Here is a 22,935-nt window from a genome sequence, read left to right as displayed (position 1 = left end):
CTTTCTCCATACACACAGAGGATCTTGTTATGTAGCTCAGGCTGGCCCAATTTCATACCCTCCTGCCTCAGTCTCCTGAGTACTGAGATTGCATGCATGCTCTACCACACCCAGTCATGTTTTGCCAGTACTGAAAGCTAAGTCCTGGCATATAAAATGTAAAGATTTTGTACAAGATTAGGGTACTTTTTTTCTTTATTTTTTTAAAAACATTTTTTCAGAGAGTGTATTTTAACCCTTCCACAACTCTTCCCTGATCTTCATCACCCATCAAATGTCATGTTCCTTCCCTCCCTTCACCTCCCCTCCCAAAAGAAAAGCAAACAAAAAACAGTAACAAAGGAAAAATAACACAGCAAGCTGGCTGGTGTGATTCACACAGGTGGATCTCTTGTGAGTTCAAGGCCAGCCTGGTCTACAGTGTGAGTTCCAGGACAGCTGGAGCTGTTACACTGAGAAACCCTGTCTCAAAAAAAAAAAAAAAAAGTGCTCTAAAAACAAGGAGTCCATATAATCTTGGGCATGAGCCTGCCCTGGAATGTGATTGCTATACCTAGTATTACTCCATTGGAGAAAATTTGATTTTTCCCTTTTTCTATCAGGTTATCGATTACAAACAGCTTCTTGACTCGTTTTTTTCCTCAGGTTTCTTTGTTTTTTAGCAAGCTGATTTACAGCTAAGCTAGGTGCTTGCAGGGTCCCCCATGCAGGTAGAGCAAGGGAAGGGCTGGCCCAGCTGGTCTCTTCCTGGGGGCTGAGCAGGATGGTGAGTGTCGATGACTCAGACCCTCCCCCCATTAGTTACCAGGGAGAAAACCACACTGAGTCAGGAGTCTGTCGAAGCAGGATCTCGATTTATTCCAACAGGCAGGAACTTATATAGGACTGAGGTAGGGGATAGGAATCTTAAGGGCCAATAGTATCCCACCAAGCAGGCAGGTAGCTAGGCAGGGGGCAATCTTGCATCAGATCTGGCTAAGTCACCCCCACATGGAGGTTACAGGTCAGAGACAGGTCCCCAAACTCTAGCCAGGCTCAGGAGGTTACACTGGGCCTCACATCTGAGCCCTAAACTCAAGTCAGGCTCAGGAGCTTACACTGGGCCTCGCATCTGAACCTTTCTTAGGCCCAACAGGTGCTTACTTACTCATTGTTAAATGGTGTCTTGCATGCTTCAGAGTAGACACACCCCATTTCTGGCTCCTTGAATTCTCATATGGCCTCTTTCACCCTTTGTTTTCATTTGCATTCTGTTATTTTCCTCATAGGATCTGTGGGTTTTTATAGGCTCTAGAGTTTGCTCTCTCTCCACTCTGTTTCAAGCATTTTGAAAGGAAACCTCCACCCTCCACTGCCCTTCAGAGTTGATCTCCAGCCATCGCTCACTGAGCATGCCTGTGTGTAGAGCAGGAGGAACCAGGTTGTGGGCTTTTCTGCGATGGACCTTGTGCCTTGCAGGGACACAAGTCAGAAATCAGACGCCTTGTGCTCCAGCTTGCTTCGTCTGAGATTCCCTGTCATAGACTTTAGAATGTTTTTGGTTTTTTTTTTTTTTGGTTTTTCGAGACAGGGTTTCTCTGTATTGTTTTGGAGGCTGTCGGTCCCGGCCTGGAACTCACAGAGATCTGCCTGCCTCTGCCTCCCGAGTGTGCCACCACCGCCCAGCGACTTTAGAATGTTTAACATCAGTCACAATTTGGAGGATTTCTGGTATTTAATCTTCTATTGTAGTCATTTTTATCTCATAAATAAGCATCAATGACAAGTGGCAAAAATGCCCATGTCTTTTAAGAGTTTGTATTATCTTGTGCAGTGTATAAGTTTTAGAAGAGATTTTTGGTGACTACATAGAAATATAGTTTTTCTATGTAGCCCTGCCTGCCCTAGAACTCGCTCTGTAGTTCTAAGGCTGGCCTCAAACTCATGGAAATCTGTCGCACCTGCTGTGCAGCCTGCATCCGAGAATGTAGCGAGGTGGTCGGGATAGATGACACAGAGACCGGTCGGTTGCTTTAAGAAAACTTTATCTTCCCAAGTCAGCTTAGGAGAGAGCTCTCAGGCGAAATCTCTGGAGAAGTCTCTGGCGAAATCTCTGGAGAAGTCTCCCTAAGAAAAGGGAGCTTCCCTTTTTAAGGACTTTTGCCATCCATTTACATACCATTCTTTCCACTTCTCACCCTCCTGGCTGGTGGTTTAATCTCCGGCCCCAGAATCGGGGAGACACCACAGGGGGCAGGAAGAGGCATCTAGCCATAGGAGGTGTGGAAGGCATGGTATTTCAGTGAGCCAGCCCTTATCTGAGCCCTATCAAGCTTTAAAGCACTGAATTGTTTTCAGTAAACATTACATAGATGCCTGCTCCCAGGCCGAAGGGGAAGTGGGTTTCTGCTCAAGATCTGGTGTCCCCACAGAAATCCACCTGCCTCTTCCCTGTGCTGGAACTAAAGGTATTTGCTACTACCACCTGGTTAGAGATGTTACACTTTTGGTTTTTATTTATTTATTTATCTATTTGTTTGTTTGTTTTTACATCCTGACCACAGTTTCTCGTCCCTCATCTCCTACTAGTCCCTACCCCAGCCTCTCCTTATCCCCCTCCACTTCAACTTCAGAAAAGGGCAAGCCTCCCTAAATATCAACAAAATATGACATATCAAGTTGTATTAAGATTAAGCACCTCCCTGCATATTAAAGCTGGACAAGGCAACCCAGTATAAGGAATAGGGTCCCAAAAGCCAGCAAAAGAGACCCTGATTCTCCCACAAGAAGACCAAGCTACACACTGTAACGGATATGCAGAGGGCCTAGGTCAGTCCCATGTAGGCTCCCTGTTTGTTGGTTCAGTCTCTGTGAGTCCCTATGTGCCCAAGTTAGTTGATGTTACTCTTAAATGAAGACATTTGGTATTGAAAATGGTCTTTCCAATTCTTGTTTTTCCCAATTTTTTTTACTCCCTAAACCTAGATTTCTCCCAAAGAAAAGGTTAATCTGTGAGATTTATTCATGGCATATAAAATTTTCAGGAAAAAATGCTTTCAAAATAAGTTACTAATGCAGAAAGGACACTTGTCAGTGTAGCCAAAACCCCTCTTCTCAGATGTATTGGGACAGAGTGGAGAGTAGATATGGACAGTAAACACTACTGTTAGAGTGGCAGTGGGAACAGTTCTTAGGGCTTTCCTGGGTTCACTTCTGTCTTGATGACAACTCAAAACAGTGAGAGGAAAATTCAAGGGAGATGCCTTTATCCTCCCAGATGTGCAGAGTTCTCTTGGCCATATTTTCAGAGAAAGGTACATGAATAGCCTAAAAATCCTAGATCAGGGCCATTTTGTGCTGATTTTTCTTCCTGTGTTACCCTTGTACCCCTTGCTAACACAAGTATTCATATCATGAATTGTAAATGCCAAACCACAGATGTTTCTGACCTGTGCCAGTTCTTTTCTTAGCTATTTCTGACTTTAGCATTAATGTAGCTACAGATACATTTATAGTGTCCTATATTCCTGGATGTAAAAACTCCTTCCCTCTCACCTGCACCCTGTTAGCCAAGTTCTAATTCAGTGCTGTTGAGGAGCCAAGTTTGCTAGTGGCTGTGTTTTGTGTTTGCAGGCCTTTGTCAGGTACATTACCATGTCATGAGAGAGAACCAGTGAGTATGTTCTTCATGATAGTTTCACTCTCTTTACTGTTAATAGGCTTTGCTTAATGAGCTACTGTGATGGTCAGGGGGTACCATTTTTACCTGAGGCAACTATGCTTGTAAATCCTATCCATTACAGATACAGTAGTGTATTAGAAAGAGAAGGAGCTGCAGAGATGGCATGATAGGTAAGTACCTGCTGCATAAGTGCAACCTTTGTAAAAACTGGACACAGTAGCACACATCTGTAACCCCAGCACTGTGGGCAGCAAGGAAGAGGAATGAACAGAGGATCTTGAGCGGTCAGAGGCCAGGCAGTCTAGTCTATCAGTAAGCTCTGGGTTTAGTGTAAGGCCTTGTCTCCAAATGGAAAATGAAAACAATTTATGATACCCAGCATTGACCTCTAGCCTACACACACACACACACACACACACACACACACACACACACACACACACGAGGATAAGGAAAGGAAAGAAGGAAGGAAGGAAGGAAAGTACTATGACAAGACTTTTGTGTTTGCCCAGCAGGCAGCTGTCATGTTGCTCTTTTTCAGAACCATCTGTCCAGTAAGTATGTATTAATAAGGTCAAGAAGTACTTAATGTTCAACTAAAGCAGCAGTTTCATCGAGGATATTTTAGGAACAAAACCTCAGAATTAGAATCTAGTGTGACCTGTCAGTTTTGGCACCTAAATGTATACACATGTGTGCGGAAAAGCCATCTTTGTGCCTTTGTCCCACGCCCACCTCTATTTTATATAAAGCCTCCGTCCTCACTTGCCTTGTCTGCTCAAAAAACTGTGAGTCTTTCTTATCTTTTGTTTGCTTCATTTTATCCATGCCTTATTTTATTTTCTTTTTGCCCTCATTTCTCAATCTTTAGTTTTAGCTTTGGAACTTTGCTATCTGATAAGGAAGTCATTTAGATCATATATACATGCTAATCTTTAACTCCTCTACTCATTTTCAGCTAAAACACAGTAAATGGCTTATTATTGAAAGGTAAGCCTCAAGCCAAGGCTGAAGTGAATATTTTCTAATCTTTTTAAGCTATTTATAGCAGGGAAGAATTTTGAAACACTTCTACTCCTGGTGTTCTGAGTCTAGTGGACAATGAAGCTTTTTTAGGTTTTGGCTTGTTTGGTATTATTGTTATTATCATTGCTGGTGATATAATTATTGTTAATATCTGTCTCATTTCTTATCTGTCCATTCCTTTAGAGTGTATTCTACACATACTTTTGCTTGGTTATCTTCTAATAGCTAGCCTGTGCCCTTAAATGGTAGCATTTTCTCCAGTTAATTTCATATTTATCATGTAATCCTCATCTGTGTCCGTGTATCAGCCCACTCACTGGTACATGACTGTGTTAAAGTAAGTGTTACATTTCCTATGCCCAGGGAGCACATATATAGACAGTTGATGTGCTCAGCAGGTACCTCCCTCACTAGTGAGCAAACATTCTTTCCCAGCATTTCATTTATTGTAATGTATAAGGTGCCATCACTTTAAACTGTATGAAGGATAATAAGCAGAATCCAAGTAGCAGCTCTGTGATGAAGACACAATTGGATTGCATCCTAAGCCCCATTCCCCATCTCCTTACAATATTGAGCAGAGTGGTGATGCTTTCTTGTGGCAAAGCTCACAACAGACTTGCAGACTATTAAACTAAGAGGAAATAATGACTTATCTTCAAAGATTATTTCCATACTTCTTATTTCAAATGTGTAATTTTTTGTAGTTTTCGTAGACAAGCTTACATGTTAACAAACCATAAATCCCTTTATATCTGAGGTCTTCAGAGAAAATTTGTACTTTTAGAGCCAGGTATTTTTTAGTGATAAGATTTCTAACCATTAGGCATGGTGGCACACACCTTCAACTCCAGAAAATATAGAGCAGAGACAGGTGGGTTTGAGCCAGTCTACATAATGAGTTCCAGGACAGCCAGAACTATATAGTAATACCCTGCCTCAATAATTAATCAGTCAATTAAGATTTCTGTTTGGGATTTTTCTCTCCTTTTATCTGAGTAAGCATCAAATTGAGACAGAGGGCTTTATCTCATAATTTAAGATTTTTTTAATTTGTTGTGAAAAATAAATGCATGATGGTCACAGTGTGTCATCTGTGTGAGAATCAAGCAGATGTGGATGGGAAGTATTATGAAGTGAGAACAGGGACTCAGGGCTCTGGTCTTTCTTACTTTAACTTCAGCTGGGTTAGCCTTTACTTTTTTATTTTTTATGTTGAAATGTTGCAAATTTATTTACTTTAAATAAAAGTGGTTGTTGTATCCTTCCAGCTTAGCTGAGGTGCAGTGCAAAATTTGCTGGCATATTCTATCCAGTTTATTTCTTATAAAAAATGCATAAAATGAAGGGTTATTCTAACCTTTCTTGTTTTCTATTTGTTAAGATTAGCTAAGGAATGACTACAACACCAATGTTTAGGGAATCCATTAATCATCTGGTTTGTGCTTCAGAAGGCAAGACACATTGTTTCCAAGGTTGCATCCCAGAGGATTAAAAATAAAAAGCTTGTTGGATTTCATAAACATATTTGAAGATTAAGTCAGACTAAATCTCAACTAAGGCAAGATGATTTATTTAGCAATTTAAGGATTCTTGACATCAGTTTCCAAACTAAAGGCTAAAAAAAAGATGAATCTATTATATAGTTTAACTATTATGTTTACCCAAACATTAATCACTCATCTCATAAGATCTTTACAGTAGATCTACATCTTTATATATTCCCTTTGGCTAGAATACAGCATACCACTCAGGCATTCACTATGTGCTAAACTGAATTAATTTTTTCCTTTTGTAAATTATGATTTGATAGGCAGTATACCTGATCAATGTAATAAAAATTCTATAGAGTGTATGTGTAATTTTCTGTTCTTGCCTATGAACTCCCAGATAATCACACAGAGACTTATTAATTATAAATGCTTGGGCAGTAGCTTATGTTTGTTACTAACTAACTCTTACAACTTAAATTAACCCATATTTTTATCTATGGTCTACCATGTGTCTCAATACCATTCTTTCACATGTTATATTCATCTTCCTTTTCCCCACATCTCCTGGAGACTGCCCTTCTTCATCCCAGAATTCTCTCCCTGTCCATAAGTCCCGCCTAACCTCTTCCTACCTAGCTATTGGCCATTTAGTGCTTTATTAAACCAATGAGAGCAACACATCTTCATAGTGTACAAAAGATTATCCCACAATAGAGTTTTTCTATATTTTTGAAGAACTCTTTCATAAATAAACTGCTTTAAGTGAGAATGTAATATGTAGTTCTACAACTTTGCAAATAATTTAATACTCCATCCTTGGCCTCTCTAATTAACAGTATTGACCAGGAGGATTAATCAGTGAGAAGAAAAATTTCTCACCTTTCATGATTTACTTTCCTTAACATTTATAACTGTAGAACTGGATCTGGTTACATAGTCATTATCACACCTACTTCCAAAGCTGAGGCAGGAGGATCACAAGTTCAAGGCCATCTTGGATTGTTGCAGCCCGAGAGACCAGCTCCCAGTACTACACCCAGGGTGGTGAAAAGAATGCCTTCTCAGAGCAGTAAGGAAATTAGAAAATGTCTTCTTTATCTTTGGGTAAGACTTTTCTATCTGAGGGTAAATAAGGAAACTCACACTTTCTGATGGTAACTTAAGAAAAAAAGGAACAAACACCCACTTTCCTGAGGGTTACCTTCTCTTTTACTTCATCTTGAATAATCTCTCTTTCTTGACAATCTCTCTACTATAGTTACATCTCTTTACATACAGCTATATAATACTTCTCTCTCCATCTCTCATCTCCTCTCATATCAAAAGTCTCTGAACAATATGAATTACATTTTTGGGGTCACAGCACTACTTGAGTAAATAATAATAAAAAATAAATAAATAACCAGAGCCAAACAAATCATACAGTTTCTCTCAGGTAGGGCAGTAAGTAAAGAAAGCACGTAGCTCTGAGTGGTCAGGGTTCCCAGACAGAAAATGACATTGAAATTCAGGAAATAAACAATAAACAGTTAGTTGACTGAACCTTGAGATTGGGAGTATGTGCATAAAGTCCATTGTTGAGAAAGTTATATCTACTATAGTTGCTTCATGCTCTGACCTTGAATCAGCAATAAGCACCTAGGAAAATTGACCTCTTATATTCATCTCTAGGGGCAACCAGTTGGCTTTGAATTTGTTTTGAAGTCTAAAATTAGCTGTCTAGTGACTAAGAATACTATTGCTTTCCTATGTCAGTCTGAGTAATGAAAAATATCCTAGCTTTATATCTATTCATCAGTATTATACAGTTTAAGCAGGAATCATCTTCCTGACCATCCACAGCTATGTGTGCCCAATAGATGGAATATATACATGAGATAAACACACAAGCAGTGGGAATAATACCCATAGCTATTTTTAGTGTCACATGAGAAGAATTACACAGACAAACAATTATCTACAGCCAGTGACCCCCATGGCCTTGCCAAGTGGGGCTCCCCATCAGAGAGTCACTCATGTGGTAGGTTAACTTGTTAAACACTAGTTGTCACCTGCTGTATACTCCCATGGCTTCCAGCACTGGATAATGTAGCAGGACCATTTCTCAAAATTTATATTAAAAATAAAGTAAGGGCATAGCTCAATGATAGGGCACTTACCTAATATGTATGACTCCCTGGGTTCAATTACCAGCACAACACATAGACACACTCTATAAAATTTGATAAATATAGAATGGTGAAAACGTTTATTTGTTACCTTTTACATGTAACAAATATATCTTGAGAAGTTCATTTTTAACTTTTTCCCAATTTAAAATAAAGAAATATATACAAATATGCATATATGTGTATATACATGTGTGTATATATACATACACACGTACGCATTTTGCATGCTTTTCCTTGGACATGGGAGAAGGGTGGGAGTGGGGAAGATGTGAAAGTAGAAGGGAAGACCATCAGAAAGAGGGGAGGTTAGATCAGTATTGTCAACATCTATTACATGTATGTATGAAAATATCACAGGTGGGACAGCATAGGAGACTGAGACAGGAGGATCGTTGCAAGTTCAAGGCCCATCTAGGACAACTTAATGACACATTGTCTCAAAACAGGAAAGCAAGAGCAGGGGACATAGCTCAGTGGCACTTGGCTAATGTGTGCAGGGCCCTAAGTTTGATTCTCAGTAATGTGGTAGGGGGCTGATGAAAGACTACAAAGAAACTCCATTATTTTGTATGACTAATATTCTACCTGTAATATGAATTGGATAGAAAAATATTTATTTTTGAGACTGTTGCAAACTCATTGTCTTAGTTGGGGTTCCTAATGCTGCAACAAAACACCATGACCAAAAGCAAATTGGGGAAGAAAAAGTTTATTGACTTATACTTCTACATTACTTCAATTCTTCATTGAAGGACGTCAGGACAGGAGCAGCATCCTGAAGGCAGGAGCTGATGTAGAACCATGGGGAGTGCTGCTTACTGACTTGCTCCCGTGACTTTGCTCAGCCTGCTTTCTTATAGAACCCAGGTCCACCAGTCCAGAAATGGAACTATCCACAATGGGCTGGGCCCTCCTCCATCAATCACTAATTAAGAAAATGCCCTACAGCCTTATTTTATAGAGATATTTTCTCAGTTGAGGTTTTCTCCCTTCAGATAACTCTAGCTTGTGTCAAGTTGACATAAGAGTAGCCAACAGACTCATGATCTTCCTCCCTCAGACTCCTGAGTGCTGGTATTAACAGGCATGCACCACGATGCCCAGCCTTTTTTAATCGTTACTCTTTCCACAGTGAGTATGCATTAGGGGTCAGAAATAAAACAGTTCTTTTTGAGGAGTTAGTATTGTTTGTGAAGAGCTGTCTGAATCCTTCACTTTCTAAATCTCTGTTTTGATTGGGACATCATCCTTCTCTGACTGGCTATGTTGATCTACCTGTTGTAGATAGGAAATGCTGGTGCAGAATTGTCACTGGGAGCCTTCTGACCAGGGGTCTCTTGGAAAGCCTGTGAGCCTTACACAATAGTGCTTTAGTGCTCAGCTATTACCTTTAAACAAGTGTGTGTGTGTGTGTGTGTGTGTGTGTGTGTGTGTGTGTGTGTGTGTGAATTACAGTAATCCCAAACTGACTCACTTTCCTGTGATTTGTCTAGCCAGGCTCACTATCTATTTTATATTATCTTAAACTTGAGATAAAGATTCTTTTTTTGTGGGATTCACGGAGAAGTTTGTGTCACTGTTCAAATGAATACCAGACCTTGTTTCCTTCTATATGAAGATGATCTAGTCCCTTATTCGTGAGATGGGGATAGAGGTGTCTTGTTAATAGAAAAATGCCAGGCTAGTTGCATGCAACAGGTACAAATTTCTGGTGTAAGCCCTGGGAGCTCTGCCAAGACTTGGCAGCTCCCATGGCTGACATTAGTTTTGTACTTGCGGCTTTAACTGCATACTGGAATGCAAGGCTGGATCTTTCTGATCACCTTGGACTGTGACCCCAATGCCAATACATGGCCAGATTTTTGTTCCCAAAGCTGTCATATGAAACATGGAATAGAATCCATCATTCAGTGTACTCCCAAAGAAAATCCAAGGAATAGTTACTCATTTGGGACAAAGGGAACCAGATAGGTAACAAATTTACAGCAGGTCTCTTAAGAAAAATTCATAGACAGTGTTACAGTGAGGGTTTCAGGCCTGAGCTGTAAGTCAGGTACTTGGTGTTATGTAGAGATCTACCAGTCGCTGTTTGAAGAGAAAGAATATCAGATAGCCTCTGGGAAATGAATGGAGGGAACTTGGCCAGGATGAGACAGACTTAGTAATGAGTTATCTCATCATAGGTCTTAGCCAAGAACAACACGCACCTTTTCCAGAGACTGAATTTTTCTTCCATTCTGGGAGGTAGAGGACCATGTGTAGTATGTTGTCCAGGCTTTCAGATGAACAATTTCATTAGTGGTCTTTTGAAATCTGTTCAAAACAAAGTACACAGAGCACTAGTGGGGTCACTGGAGGCTTTAGGCAGCAGGGACAACATCTCTGTAAAAACAAGCTAGTCTGGACTGGTAAAATGACTTGGCAGTGAAGATACCACCAACCTGAAGACTGGAGTTCAATCCCAGGACCTACATAGTGAAAGGAAATAATGGACTCCCACAAGTTGTCCTTTGTCCCCCATACATGCTATGACAAGTGCATCCATATGCAAAATATCAATAAAATATATAATTTTTTTAAATTCACAATAAAATATATTTTTTAATCCAAAAAAAGTCTCCTGCCTCCATGCAGAGCTCTATCGCTATGTCCAGCCATAGTCCCTCCCCACTTCCCAGTAAACAGTACTGTGAAAATGCTTCTCTTTATAATTATGAGAATTGCAATCATGTTGAAAACAGTTTTAGTTTGGGTTTAGGAAGCATAAAGAATATTTGAACTTCTCATTTCAGATTAACCTTGACTTTCCTCCTTTTTTTTTTTATCTCAGATCATCCAGCCCCTCTTAGAACTTGACCAAAATAGAAGCAAGTTAAAGTTGTATATTGGACACCTGACAGCCCTCTGCCATGACCGAGACCCCTTAATCCTTCGTGGACTCACTCCACCAGCTTCTTATAATGCAGATGATGACCAGGCAGCTTGGGAGAATGAGCTGCAGAAGATGACCCAGGAGCAGGTAGGTCTGACTTAAGCTGTGGCCCAAGCACACATCCCTTTCTGGATGGGTAGTGTTTAGGAGTCAGGACATGGTTCCAGGTATTCGTGTGTGTGTGTGTGTGTGTGTGTGTGTGTGTGTGTGTGTGTGTGTGTGTGTGAAGATCTGTTAATAGCAGGTAGGGGTATATGTATATTTACACACATGGAGGCCAGAGGTCACCCTCACATATCATTTCTTGAGAGCTGTCAACCTTTTTCTTTTTTTTAGTCAGTGTCTGTTGCTGGCCCGGAACTCACTACTTTGGCTAGTCGGGCTGACTTATGAACCCCAGGAGTCCTCCTGTTTTCCCTTCCTCCTCATGGTTGGGATTACCCAGGCATACCATCACTCCCAAATTTTTACATGGGGCTGGGGACCAGATCCTCAGACTTGTACAGCAGTACTTTACCTACTGAGCCATCTCTTTAGGTTCCCCCTATATTATTTGTGATTGGTTTAGATTTTTTTTTGTTTCCAAATCAACAGAAAGCACACATAAATTTTTAAATTTTTTTGGTAAAATTTCACCAAAGTTAGAATTTTAGGTTAATATAGTACCGTGGAATGTCCTCCTTCCTCCTGCTTCTGTTCTGCATACTCCTCAGTGTGGCCACCAGAGGGGTGGTCTTCATTGTAAATATATCCTGAATATCGACAGCTGGGAAATGTGACTAAGCACACTTCCAGCCTAATTCTTGTGGGCCACTCTTGGGAGAGTTGGGATCTGGTTAGCACAACCTTATACCCCAAGATCTGTGATGCCTTCCAGCCTTCTAGTCCTGTCGAAGCAGCAGGACTGGAAGTGGGTACTACAAGGGGATGCTGGGGGTCTATGGACCCCAGAACAGCAATAACAGGTGAGCAATAGATGTGTGATAGTTGAAATCTTAAAAGGGGTGCCTTACTTCTCACAGAACTGGGTAGAGGCAGGAGTCACCCTCAGATTAGTCTTTTTTCTTCCTCAGTTCTACTTTGGACTCCTTTTTGGTCCCCTTCTCCAAACTAAAGCAGTTGTTAAATTATTCCAGTATTCTCCCTCCTTCAGCCAAAGCCCTGGTGAAACCAGGTCTGGAGATGATGGGGGAGAAAGTACATCTACCTTAGATGTAAGAGAGATGTACCAGAATCACTTGCTCTGATCACAGAGGACCAACTCAGAAGCCATAGGGCTTCATGTTGAAATGGTAGTCATGGAAGAAAGGGTGTTGTAATTTAAATAAAGTAGCCTGAGAAAAATGTCATGCAACAGGGTTCAAGCAGATGTTTTTTTGTTGTTGTTGTTGTTTTGTTTTGTTTTAATTAGGGAAAGGGATCTTAAAAAGGGGACAGAAGCATCAGGAGAGAGGAAAGAAAGGGGGAGTACAGACAGAGAGGGTGACAAAAAAGAGAGAGGAGGATGAGGACATAGTGAATAGTGGCTGCAACTGAGAGTGTGTCCTGTCAGAACTCCAAGGTTAGGCCAGTGCAGATGCCTCAATACTACAAAGGGTGTGGTTGATGTCATAAATCTTCAGCTGTCTTTAGTGAGTTATGACTACATTACAACACTCTGGTAAGTTTTTAAGCTAAAGGACAATGTGTGTAACCCAGCACCTGGGTGGTAGAGACAGGAATCAGAAGTTCAAGGTCACTCAAACTCTTGTCTCTTGAGACAGTGTTTCAGTCTGTCTCAGCTATAACAAAACAAAACAAAAAAATCATTGGATAGAATTATCTTGAGTTAACACTCAGTGAAGGCCAGTGAGAAAGTTGGACCACTGATTGTGGATTATTCCTTCATGTCTAGAAACCAAAGAATCCTGTTCTGTAAAACTGACCTGTATTCTGAGTTTTAGGATCTGTTTAAGGAAGTGCAGTAGTGCACACCAGTAATTCCAACTCTCGGGAGGCAGAGGCAAGAGAATTACCACAAGCTCCAGGCTAGCCAGGGTTATATAACAAGACCCTTGTCTCAAGAAATCAAAACAATACAAAGATGGTCTTGTTCCTGTTTAAATCATAATTGTTTTCCTTCCTTCTCACCTTCATGGCTGCCATTCCTTCCTTTCCCCTCTCCTTTGCCAAGCCCATTTGATTACTACTCAAGTAAGTTAGTCACCTTGAGTTCATTTTACTTAGTTACCTCGTCTCTCTGTGGCTCCACAGTTGATATTTCCTAGATAATCCACCTCTTGTTGCTGGGTAGAGGTCCTCACTAGCACTTTCTGTATCCTAAACAGAACTAGCTTCTTAGGTACTAGGATTGTTGTCCGTTTGAAAGGTAAATGAAAAAAAAAAAAAAAAGAACATAGTATTTGAAAGTTCCCAGCATCTTCTGATGCTAATAGAAAGTTACAACATTTATGACTTGTGCAAAGCTTTCTTTATCAAAGACCTTTAGAGTCTGCTTGCATAGACAATTGTAGCCCTGTTCATCATTTGTTTCTGTACAGACTGCATTAAAAGACAGATTTTTGAAAACAATTCAGTGCATACCTCTTCAGTTTGGGGACAGGGTGACACTTACAAGTAAGTAAAGGAATTTTGTACTTCCCTAGATAAAAAGGAGAGAACTGGGCCAGGCAGGTGTTACATACATTCAATCCCAGTGCTTGGAAGACAGGCAGGAGGATCACTGTGAGATCAAAACCATCCTGGTCTACTTACCTAGTTGCAGGCCAGCCTGGGCTACAGAATGAGTCTGTCTTTAAAAGAAAAAAATTCAGAAAAGTAAACAAGATGTTTATCTTCATCCATTTTTCTATTGCTAGACGCATAATATCACTCCTTAGGTAAATCATAAAGAAAAGTTTGTTTTGCTTCACAGTTCTGGTCCAAGATCAAGGGCCTGTATCTCATGATGGCTTTCTTGCTGGCAGCATCCCCAGGCAGTGCAGTGTATCACATGGCAAGATGCAGCAATCACAGGAGAGACCTCCCCAAGCTGACTTTGATACCAAACCCATTCTGGAAATAATGCATTAATCCGTTAATATATTAGTTAATGTGTAAGTGAGTGAATCCAGTACTCTCACCTCTGAAAATCTCACCTAGCTTCACCCTTTCTCTAATAAGGATTAAATTTAACCTAAACTTAAGAGGCAGCAGACTATGTTCACACAGTATGTAGTTATGCTCCTTCTATTACCCTGGTTTGACCAAATAGAAACAAAATACAGTGGGTGTATCTAAAGTAGTGGTTCTCCCATCTTAAAACACCCTATTACAGAAAAAATAACAGCAGTGGGATCAGATGGGTCAGGACCCAGAATCTGGCTCTGTCTCTCTCCAGCTTTGGGACATCAAATACTTCTTTTGTTTGTTTGTTTTGCTTTTTTGGTTTTTCAAGACAGGGTTTCTTTGTGTAGCCCTGGCTGTCCTGGTATTCATCTTGTAGACAAGGTCATCCTTGAACTCAGAGATCCACCTGCCTCTGCCTCCCAGGTGCTGGAATTAAAAGGCCACCACCACCCAGCTATAATTCTTAACCTTTGTGAACCTCAGTTTTTCAGCTCTACATTATAATATTTCTTCCTAGGACTACTTAACATCTAATGGAATAGTATTACTTATTAGTATGTTGAAAGAGATGGTCTAGAGTAGTGGATATAAAGGAGGTGAGCTCTAGGTCTTCTCTTTGACACCAGATCTTGCCCTCTCCTCAAGGTAGCTGTACATTTGGCACTTGTTTGTAAACAGCTTGTAGTGTTAGAAATAATAAAAACTGGGGGCTAGAGAGAGTTTCTTGGTTAAGAGCACTGGTTGCTCCTCCAGAGGACCCTGGTTTGATACCCTGTACACACATAGCCACTAGCAACTGTCTGTAGCACCAGTTCCAGGGGGATCTGATGCTGATGCTCTCTTCTAGTATCCATGGGCACTGCATGCACCTGTGGTACAGAAATACATGCGGGCAAAACATCCATACACATAAAATTAAATAATTAAGTAAATTTAGAAAGAATAAAAAATGGGGAGTTCTAATATATTAAAAAGGTAAATAAATCTTTTCTTTCAAAAATGACCCAGAGATAAGAATATGAATACCCAGGGTTGACATACTGAAAATTAAAGGCTACTGCCTTGAATAGATTTGAGGCAGGGCCTAGAAATAAGTTAGAAAGTAAAGTTTTGTCACTGTGTCAGAACTCATTATTGGTCCATTTAGAAATACAGTGATTGACATCAGTCTCCAAGTCTTATATTCCTGGGAATTTTGAGGGGGGTGGTGTTTGTCTTGTGTTTTATAGTGGGGATGATATGTGTGTGTGTGTGTGTGTGTGTGTGTGTGTGTGTGTGTGTGTGTGTGTGTGTTGTTTTGTTGTTGAGAATTTTTTGTTATTTGTCCACTTTTGATTTGTGCAAAATTGAACTTCTGATCTTCCTGCCACCACCTCCTAAGTGCTGGCATATGCCTTAACTCACTTTGGTCTGAGAGATTAGCTTGAATAAAACTGGACAGAGGGTCCACAGAAGGAAGCAGGCACAGACACCTCAGTGCCACATGCTATCAGTGGCAGCTAAGGTATACTTTGGAATTAAAGCACAAAGCAAAGTCAGCCGCTTTGAGTTTGCCTTTTTTATCTTAATTTTCTTTTTCTTTTGTTTGTGTGTTGTTGTTGTTGTTGCTGCTGCTGCTGCCGCCACTGCTACTACTACTGTTTGTGAAACAAGGTTGCATTATGTAGCCTTGGCTGATCTGGAACTTACTGTATAGGCCAGGCTAACCTCAAACCCATGAAAATCCACACGAATCTACCTCACAAACGAAGATGTATGCCACCATATCCAGCTTTCATCTTCATTCTTTAACATCCCTGTTCCTTCACTTTTCAGCGGGTTCAATTCAGTAGGACTTAGGCTGCTAGATGCCAGTTGTCACTGTCGTCCTCACCATTATTTTCAAGTGATACTTTACTAAGAACTCCTGGCTGGAGTGTTTTTCTTGTTCTCTATGCAGGGGAAATTATGACCCTGTATCTCTAGTCCTATTTCGACTCTCTTCATTTTGAACTTCCTGCTAGTCTCTGTCAGTGCTGTGATTCATAGAGCATAAAAAATAGTCATAAAAATTATTTGTAGCAAATTTTAGGTTTCCCTATGAAATTTTTCACTTGCATTGTTATGTTTTGTTTGGTTTCTATTTCCAGTTTTGTCCCCAGATCTTTCCTATTTGTGGGTGATTGCATCACTATTTTGCTTGCTTGAAGAGACATTGTCTAGGCTTGAACTCAGTATGTACATGAGGATGGCCTTGGACTCAAGATCCTCTTGCCTCCCTCCAAGTGCTAAGATTAAAGGTGTATAACACCTTACCCAGACATCACATTTTATTTTTCCTCTTTCAGGTATAAGTGTATGGTGTGGGGGGAGGCTGTTTTGTGATTTGTCTTTTAAGACAGGATTTCTTAATTAAACCCAGAGCTGGCCTACATGACTAGTCTGTCTAACTAGCTTAGGGGATCCTCCTCACAGACTGGAAGTACAGAAGGGTTGCCTTGGCACCCAGCATTCGTGTGGATTCTGAGGGTCCAAACTCTAGTCCTCTTGCTTTCAAAGGACAACAAGCATGTTAACTGCTGAGCCATCTCTGCAAGCCCACAGCACGTACTTTTTATCAACTATTTCAAGCATTTCAAGTAGAGAGATTGGTATAGTGTTACCTGTGGTGTTTGAAAAGAGAGCTGTACTCCACAGACTCCAGGTCATGAATAGTCGGTCCCCAGTTGGTGGTGCTATTTGGGAAGGGTTAGAGCAGAGGCTCTCAACCTTCCTAATGCTGTGACCCTTTAACACGGTTCCCCGTGTTGTGCTATTTGGGAAGGGTTAGAGCAGAGGCTCTCAACCTTCCTAATGCTGTGACCCTTTAACACAGTTCCTCGTGTTGTGGTGACCCCAACCATAAAATTCTTTCCATTGCTACTTCATAACTGTAATTTTGATACTGTTAAGAATCATAACTGATACGCAGGATATCTGATATGTGACTCCTGTGAAAGGGTGATGTGTACCCAGGATCCTGACGCACAGGTTGAAAAGCACTAGTTTAGAAGGTACAGCCTACATTAGCACCTGCATTCAAGTATACATATTTTCACACCAACACATGTTCATGCACATAAGAAATATCTCTGCTTTTAATTGTATGTCAGTGTTTTGTTGTTTAAAGGTCACACCCTGACCTCCAACCTCCCCTTAAAGTGTTAAAGCAGCTCAACTGGTAGATTCTACTGAAACACTAAAAGTGTTTTTCCCCCTAGAGTACAAATTCTTTTTTTTTTTTTAATGAACTCTTTTTTTCTACCATAAATGCTAGCTTCCCATCAGGGGTAGAACCACACTGGAATGAATTTATATCATCCAGCTGCTCTGTGGGTCACTAAGCTTGGATTCTAATCCCTGTTCCCAGCATTTGGTCCCATTTTTATTTTTCAGGAAATATTGTTCCAAAACTTGGCTCAGGCCTTGTCCTCTTGGATTCTTTTTCCATTTGTTCAATTGCTGGTTAACTTGCATCCATCCCTCTTTCAAAAGAAGTGGACTCAGGAGTGACCATGCTGGAGCTATCCTCAGCACGGAACCTGGAAGTCGTCTCCACCACTTGGAGCTCATCAGTCATTGGCCATACACACGACATTCTATTCTTCCCTCTTGGATGTCTTTGCCTTGGTTGCTGTGCCACCCAAGTGAGGCAAACCGACACAGGAGCTGATGGGGGCAGAGCCTGAGAAACAGCAGGGACAAAAAAGAGAAAGAAGGATGGTTCTTGGTGGGTGACAGACTTTGTTCTGGTTCCCAGCCTCAGTGTTTGTGATCTGCTTTTCTTCTTTTTGTGATGTCTGAACTTGTTTTCTCAGCCCAAATGCTGAACTCTTGTCCAAAGCACTGAGAGCAGCAGCACATGTGAGGCTGTGAAAGGCAAGACTAGCGAGAATAGCAGAGCCCTGAAGATAAATGTGCTTTTGCCTCAGAACTGAGCATAGGAATGTGTGCATGCTGTATGCGTCTTGACACATTTATGAAAAATACACAGTGTGGTAGACTCACTTTCTTCTCAGCTATGCTCTCACACACTCTGGCATGTGCTTCTTCCAGAGTATCTTGCTAGTTGGATGCTGAAATATCTGGCAATGAAAACTTATTTTAAAAAATAAAAATAGAAAGTGGGACTAGAGAGATGGCTCAGTTAATAAAAGAACTTGTTGCATAAGCATAAGGATCTGTGTTTGACCCACACACTCCTGAACCTACATTGTACAGCCAGGCAAAGTGGCATGCACCTGCACCCCAGTGCAGGGAGGCAGAGAGGAGGCCGTCTGGGTCTTGCCGTAAAGAGGAAGAGGAATACAGCAAGAGCCGAAAGATAGCACAGGAGGGCTCAAAGCTGACAGAGCACTGGCTTCAGACACTAGGACCCAAACCTCCTGCCTTGTTTCTGATGATAATCCCTAGCACTAAGTTGAGGAAACGAAAAGGAAATGGGGATTTGACTATAGAGAAGTATAGTCAAAAATAGAATTTTTGCATTCTTGAAATTATACAAACATTAAATATTTTCCATTCATTCCTAGTACAAGAATAGTGTGTGGTATTTGGTGTCTATATGTAAGAATATACAAATGTAAAAAACTACAAGCTCATGCTAAATATAGAATAATGTTATTTGTGTCATGGGGGAAGAATTACAGTTAGGGGGCCTGTGATTTATAAGATAAATAAGATGTGTGTGTGTGTGTATGTATGTATGTATGTATGTATGTATGTAAATCCTTCTATTCTAGACAATCAGTGTGATCCCAAATACTTGAGAGGGTTGCTTGAGCCTAGGCATTGGGTCCAGTCTGGGCAACATAGGGAAACCTGAACTGCTAAACAGAGGGACCTTGGATTTGTTCTACAGAAGAGGATTCTGTCATCTCTGTCTTACTTTCCTGTCCCTCACCACCACACCTGACACTCCTGACTAGGGTACTCTTGGTTCCCTTTACTCATCATACTGTCCCAAGCTCACTGGGACTGTATGACATGGATTAAGAACATATTCCAAAATACAGGCTTCCTGCATTTCAGCTTTGCAGAAAAACAAACAAACAGATAAAACCACTGGGCCTTTTTTCTCCCACAAATTCATCCGTGTGTGTGTGTGTGTGTGTGTGTGTGTGTGTGTGTGTGTGTGTGTGTTTACACTTTAGTCATGATCGTATCCTCCCACCCCATGCCATTGCCGTTACCCTCTGTCCCCTCCCTCCTCTCACCCAAACCCCTTCTTCCTCACAAGTTAGATCCTTACCTAATGTAGTTTTTATTATAGTGGTCCGCACTGGATTTGAGTTATAAAATACAAATACAGAGTATTTTGTAACTGGCAAAGCTTTGTAGTTGTAGCAACAGCAATGCCTTTTAGTTCCCCTGATTGCCAGATTTCCCTTTGCGTTGAAAGGAGCTCAATGAGAGCTCAGATAGAGGCAGTTAGTTACTTACCATGGCAATTTTTAGACTGGCAAACAGAAGTCTGTCATCTCCAATGTCGCTTCCCATAGATAAGGCTGTCCCAACTATAGAAGGAAGGAGATGGATCCAGCTGAAACTGTGGAAGCCATACCAACACAACCCTTCCTGACACTATGGTCCCGGTTCCTTTGAACCTTTGGAAATTAAAGTTTCCAATCCAGTCATGGTATTTGAAATAAGTTACCATTAGTTCTCTTTCAGAGTTTTAGATTTTTTTTTAACCAAAGATTTGATGGCACTATCTAGAAATGGAAGTCCCTCAAAGTTCTTCAAGATAATGTCTCCTGTAATGCATGCCTGAGCACATGAAGGTAACAGTGGCTGTGTGTACTAGCAATTCTCAAGGGAAAACTGGTGTACAGTTTCAAAGAGACATATGAGTGACTTACCAGGACAAAATCAGATGAGGGATCTTAATATATAAGCAGTTTTCAATATACATGCAGACATTGCTGCCATTTCCCATTACACATACCACTGCCATCTATAACTTAAAACTTCCCCCATCTCAAGCCAGGGAAAATACTGACACAGCCTCCCTGCCTGGTCCAAAAAGTCCTGGCCATTTTTAATTGCCCAGCCCTCCACTCTAGCAACTTACCAGGCATTCTAGCTCTTGTTGTTGGGACTACTGCCATAGAAGTGCTCAGAGCCTTCTGATTCTGAGTCAGAAAGATGGGACCAGGCCTTGCTCTGTCATATTCCCAACATGGAGAGTTAGAACAGGATATAAATGGTCAGTGGGTTCCACAGCATTGTATACCAACAGCAATCTTTTAGCTTCTTCCAGCTTAAGAACACTGTATAGGGGCTGTGGTAGTTTGTATGTAATTGCCCTCCATAAGCTCATAGGAAGTGGCACTGTTAGGAGATGTGGCTTTGTTAGAGAAGGTATGGCCTTGTTGAAGGAAGTGTGTCACTGTGGGGCTGACCTTTGAGGTCTCATATATGCCACACCCTGTGCCTCAGTCCACTTCCTGTTGCCTTCTGATCAAGATGTAGCCAGCACCATGTCTGCCTGCATGCCACCACGCTCCCCTCCATGATGATAATGGACTGAATCTCTGAAACTGTAAGGGAACCTTCCCAATTAAATGTATTACTTATAAAAGCTGCTGTGGTCATGCTATCTCTTCATAGCAATAGAAACCCTAACTAAGCCAGGAGCTCACATAGAAATTAATCTTCTCCTCTATCTGAAGGCTGGAAATCTAAGATCAGGATGTTGGTTCTGAGATCCTTGGCTCTAGTGGCAGAGTATTCACTATGTCCTCACATGATCTAGCCCTGATGCCTGCATGTATGCAAACTAATACTACTTATAGCACCAGTACACATTAGGGCCTACACTAAAGACCTGATTTTAGTGTCATCACCCTTTAAAGTCCCATTTCCGATACAGCCATACCCTAGGCTTCAGCTTGTAAATTTTGGCTAGACACACACAGCTCAGTCCATAAAAGCATCTTGAGGGACTAATTCAGAGCTAATTGCTATTAGGCCACTGTTACAAGGTTTTGATTTAGCTGATTTCCATACCAGCTACAGAAAATGCATTCCAAATAAACCTTGAGTTTTTACCTTCCCAAAAGAGGTGCTGCAAACTTACATCCGTGAGTTATACAGGACTTCCTCAGGGGACACGGGACTGCTGGTTTCTCCACCAGAGAGCCATATGAAGAGCACTCTGTAATAGGGCCTTTCGTGAGGAGTGTTTTATGACATGGTGTAACGAGCATTCTTCCCGCCAGCCTGGTCCCAGAGCCACGTCAACCCCAAATAACACACAGAGACTCTATTAGTGCTGTCGGCCAATGTCCGGGGCTTCTCATTGGCTACTTCCGTCTTAAGTATTACCCATAACTACTAATATTTATGTTTCTGTGAGGTCTTATCTTACCAAGGACGCCAGCCTAATGCGTCCTCTCTTACCGGGATCACATGGCGACTCTCCACCCTACCTTTCCCAGAATCCTTCTTGACTCCTAATCCCACCTATCTTGCTTCCTTATTGGCCAACAGTGCTTTATTTATCAATCAATAAGACAACATATACACAGAAGGAATTCCCCCATCGTCTCAATAGGGCCTTTCATAGTAAGCACTCTCTATGACAGGGCCTTTCTGGAAGATCTGTTGTGAGCTACAACAATGTCACTAATGAATGAAATCGGGAACATCGTGGGGAATACAGTGATGGCACTTTTCTACACAGTACAGAAACTGTCCTGCTGCTCTGCCCTCCCTTTGACACAAAAGGATGCTAAACACAAAAGAAAATGCTGAGCCTAGCATATGCTCATTGGCTTGAGGGGAGCCTTTAAGCACAGGCTCTGGTGGATAAAATTTTTCAAGGGGTCCTTCTTAGTGAGAAATAATGGTTTTAATGTTATCAGCCTGAGTCTTTTTTTTTTTTTAATCAAACTGTGTCTCAGATATCAGGCTGATCTTATTTCTACTTTGGCACAAAAAAAAAAAAAAAGCATGTGATGTGATGGTGGCTTATAGCTAGTGTGATGGACCAGGCATGGTGTCCACTGCATTGATCCTAGCAAAACCAAAACCAGATCAGTCTGGTCAAGGTAGGCCACAGGTGATTAATATGTCATTGTTCTCCAGACTCTCTGATTTCATGCTGTATGATAGATGCAGAGTCTGTGGGAAATGACTTACATTTCAAGGCTGAAGAAGAACCAAGTTCAATTAGCATTGACTCCTAAAGGAAGGTGTTCCACAACTGAAACTCAGACTGCAGCAAACAGAAGGGACTCTTGGGGAGATAAGGTATGGAGTCTCTGGCCCCTGCTGAGATCCAGAGCAGGTGCAGTGGAGCTCTCAGGAGCTTAAACTTGAAACTAGAAATAGTGTGTGGCTTCCTGCTGGGTGTGGTTGTTCCACTCTTATTTGATAAGGCAAACCAGGGATGGGCTTTGCTTAGTTGGACATCATGAAGTCTGGAAAGAATTTGAACAGCACATATCTCAAGACAGCTAAAGCCAAACAAATGAAATGCCTCATCAAGATGGTGAAGCCAGATGGAATACGAGGCTTCTG

At 41.2% G+C, this 22,935-nt stretch overlaps 1 protein-coding gene across 11 annotated transcripts in view; it reads left to right on the top strand.

The window, feature by feature from the left end:
- Positions 1-22,935, top strand: part of Erc1 (ELKS/RAB6-interacting/CAST family member 1) — a 294,181-nt gene that overhangs the window by 253,444 nt on the left and 17,802 nt on the right. For 7 of the 11 annotated variants that reach the window (XM_040739043.1, XM_040739041.1, XM_040739040.1 and 4 more), the window contains one exon: positions 11,182-11,370. In XM_040739043.1, the coding sequence (XP_040594977.1) occupies positions 11,182-11,370 (189 nt within the window). Of the gene's footprint in view, positions 1-11,181; positions 11,371-22,935 lie in introns of those variants that run through there. The other 4 variants (XM_040739047.1, XM_040739045.1, XM_040739046.1 and 1 more) reach the window with 1 other exon arrangement.

Source organism: Mesocricetus auratus, unplaced genomic scaffold, assembly GCF_017639785.1.
Source record: "Mesocricetus auratus isolate SY011 unplaced genomic scaffold, BCM_Maur_2.0 Super-Scaffold_100676, whole genome shotgun sequence".
Classification (NCBI taxonomy): Eukaryota; Metazoa; Chordata; class Mammalia; order Rodentia; family Cricetidae; genus Mesocricetus; species Mesocricetus auratus.
This window is presented reverse-complemented; position numbering and strand designations above follow the sequence as displayed.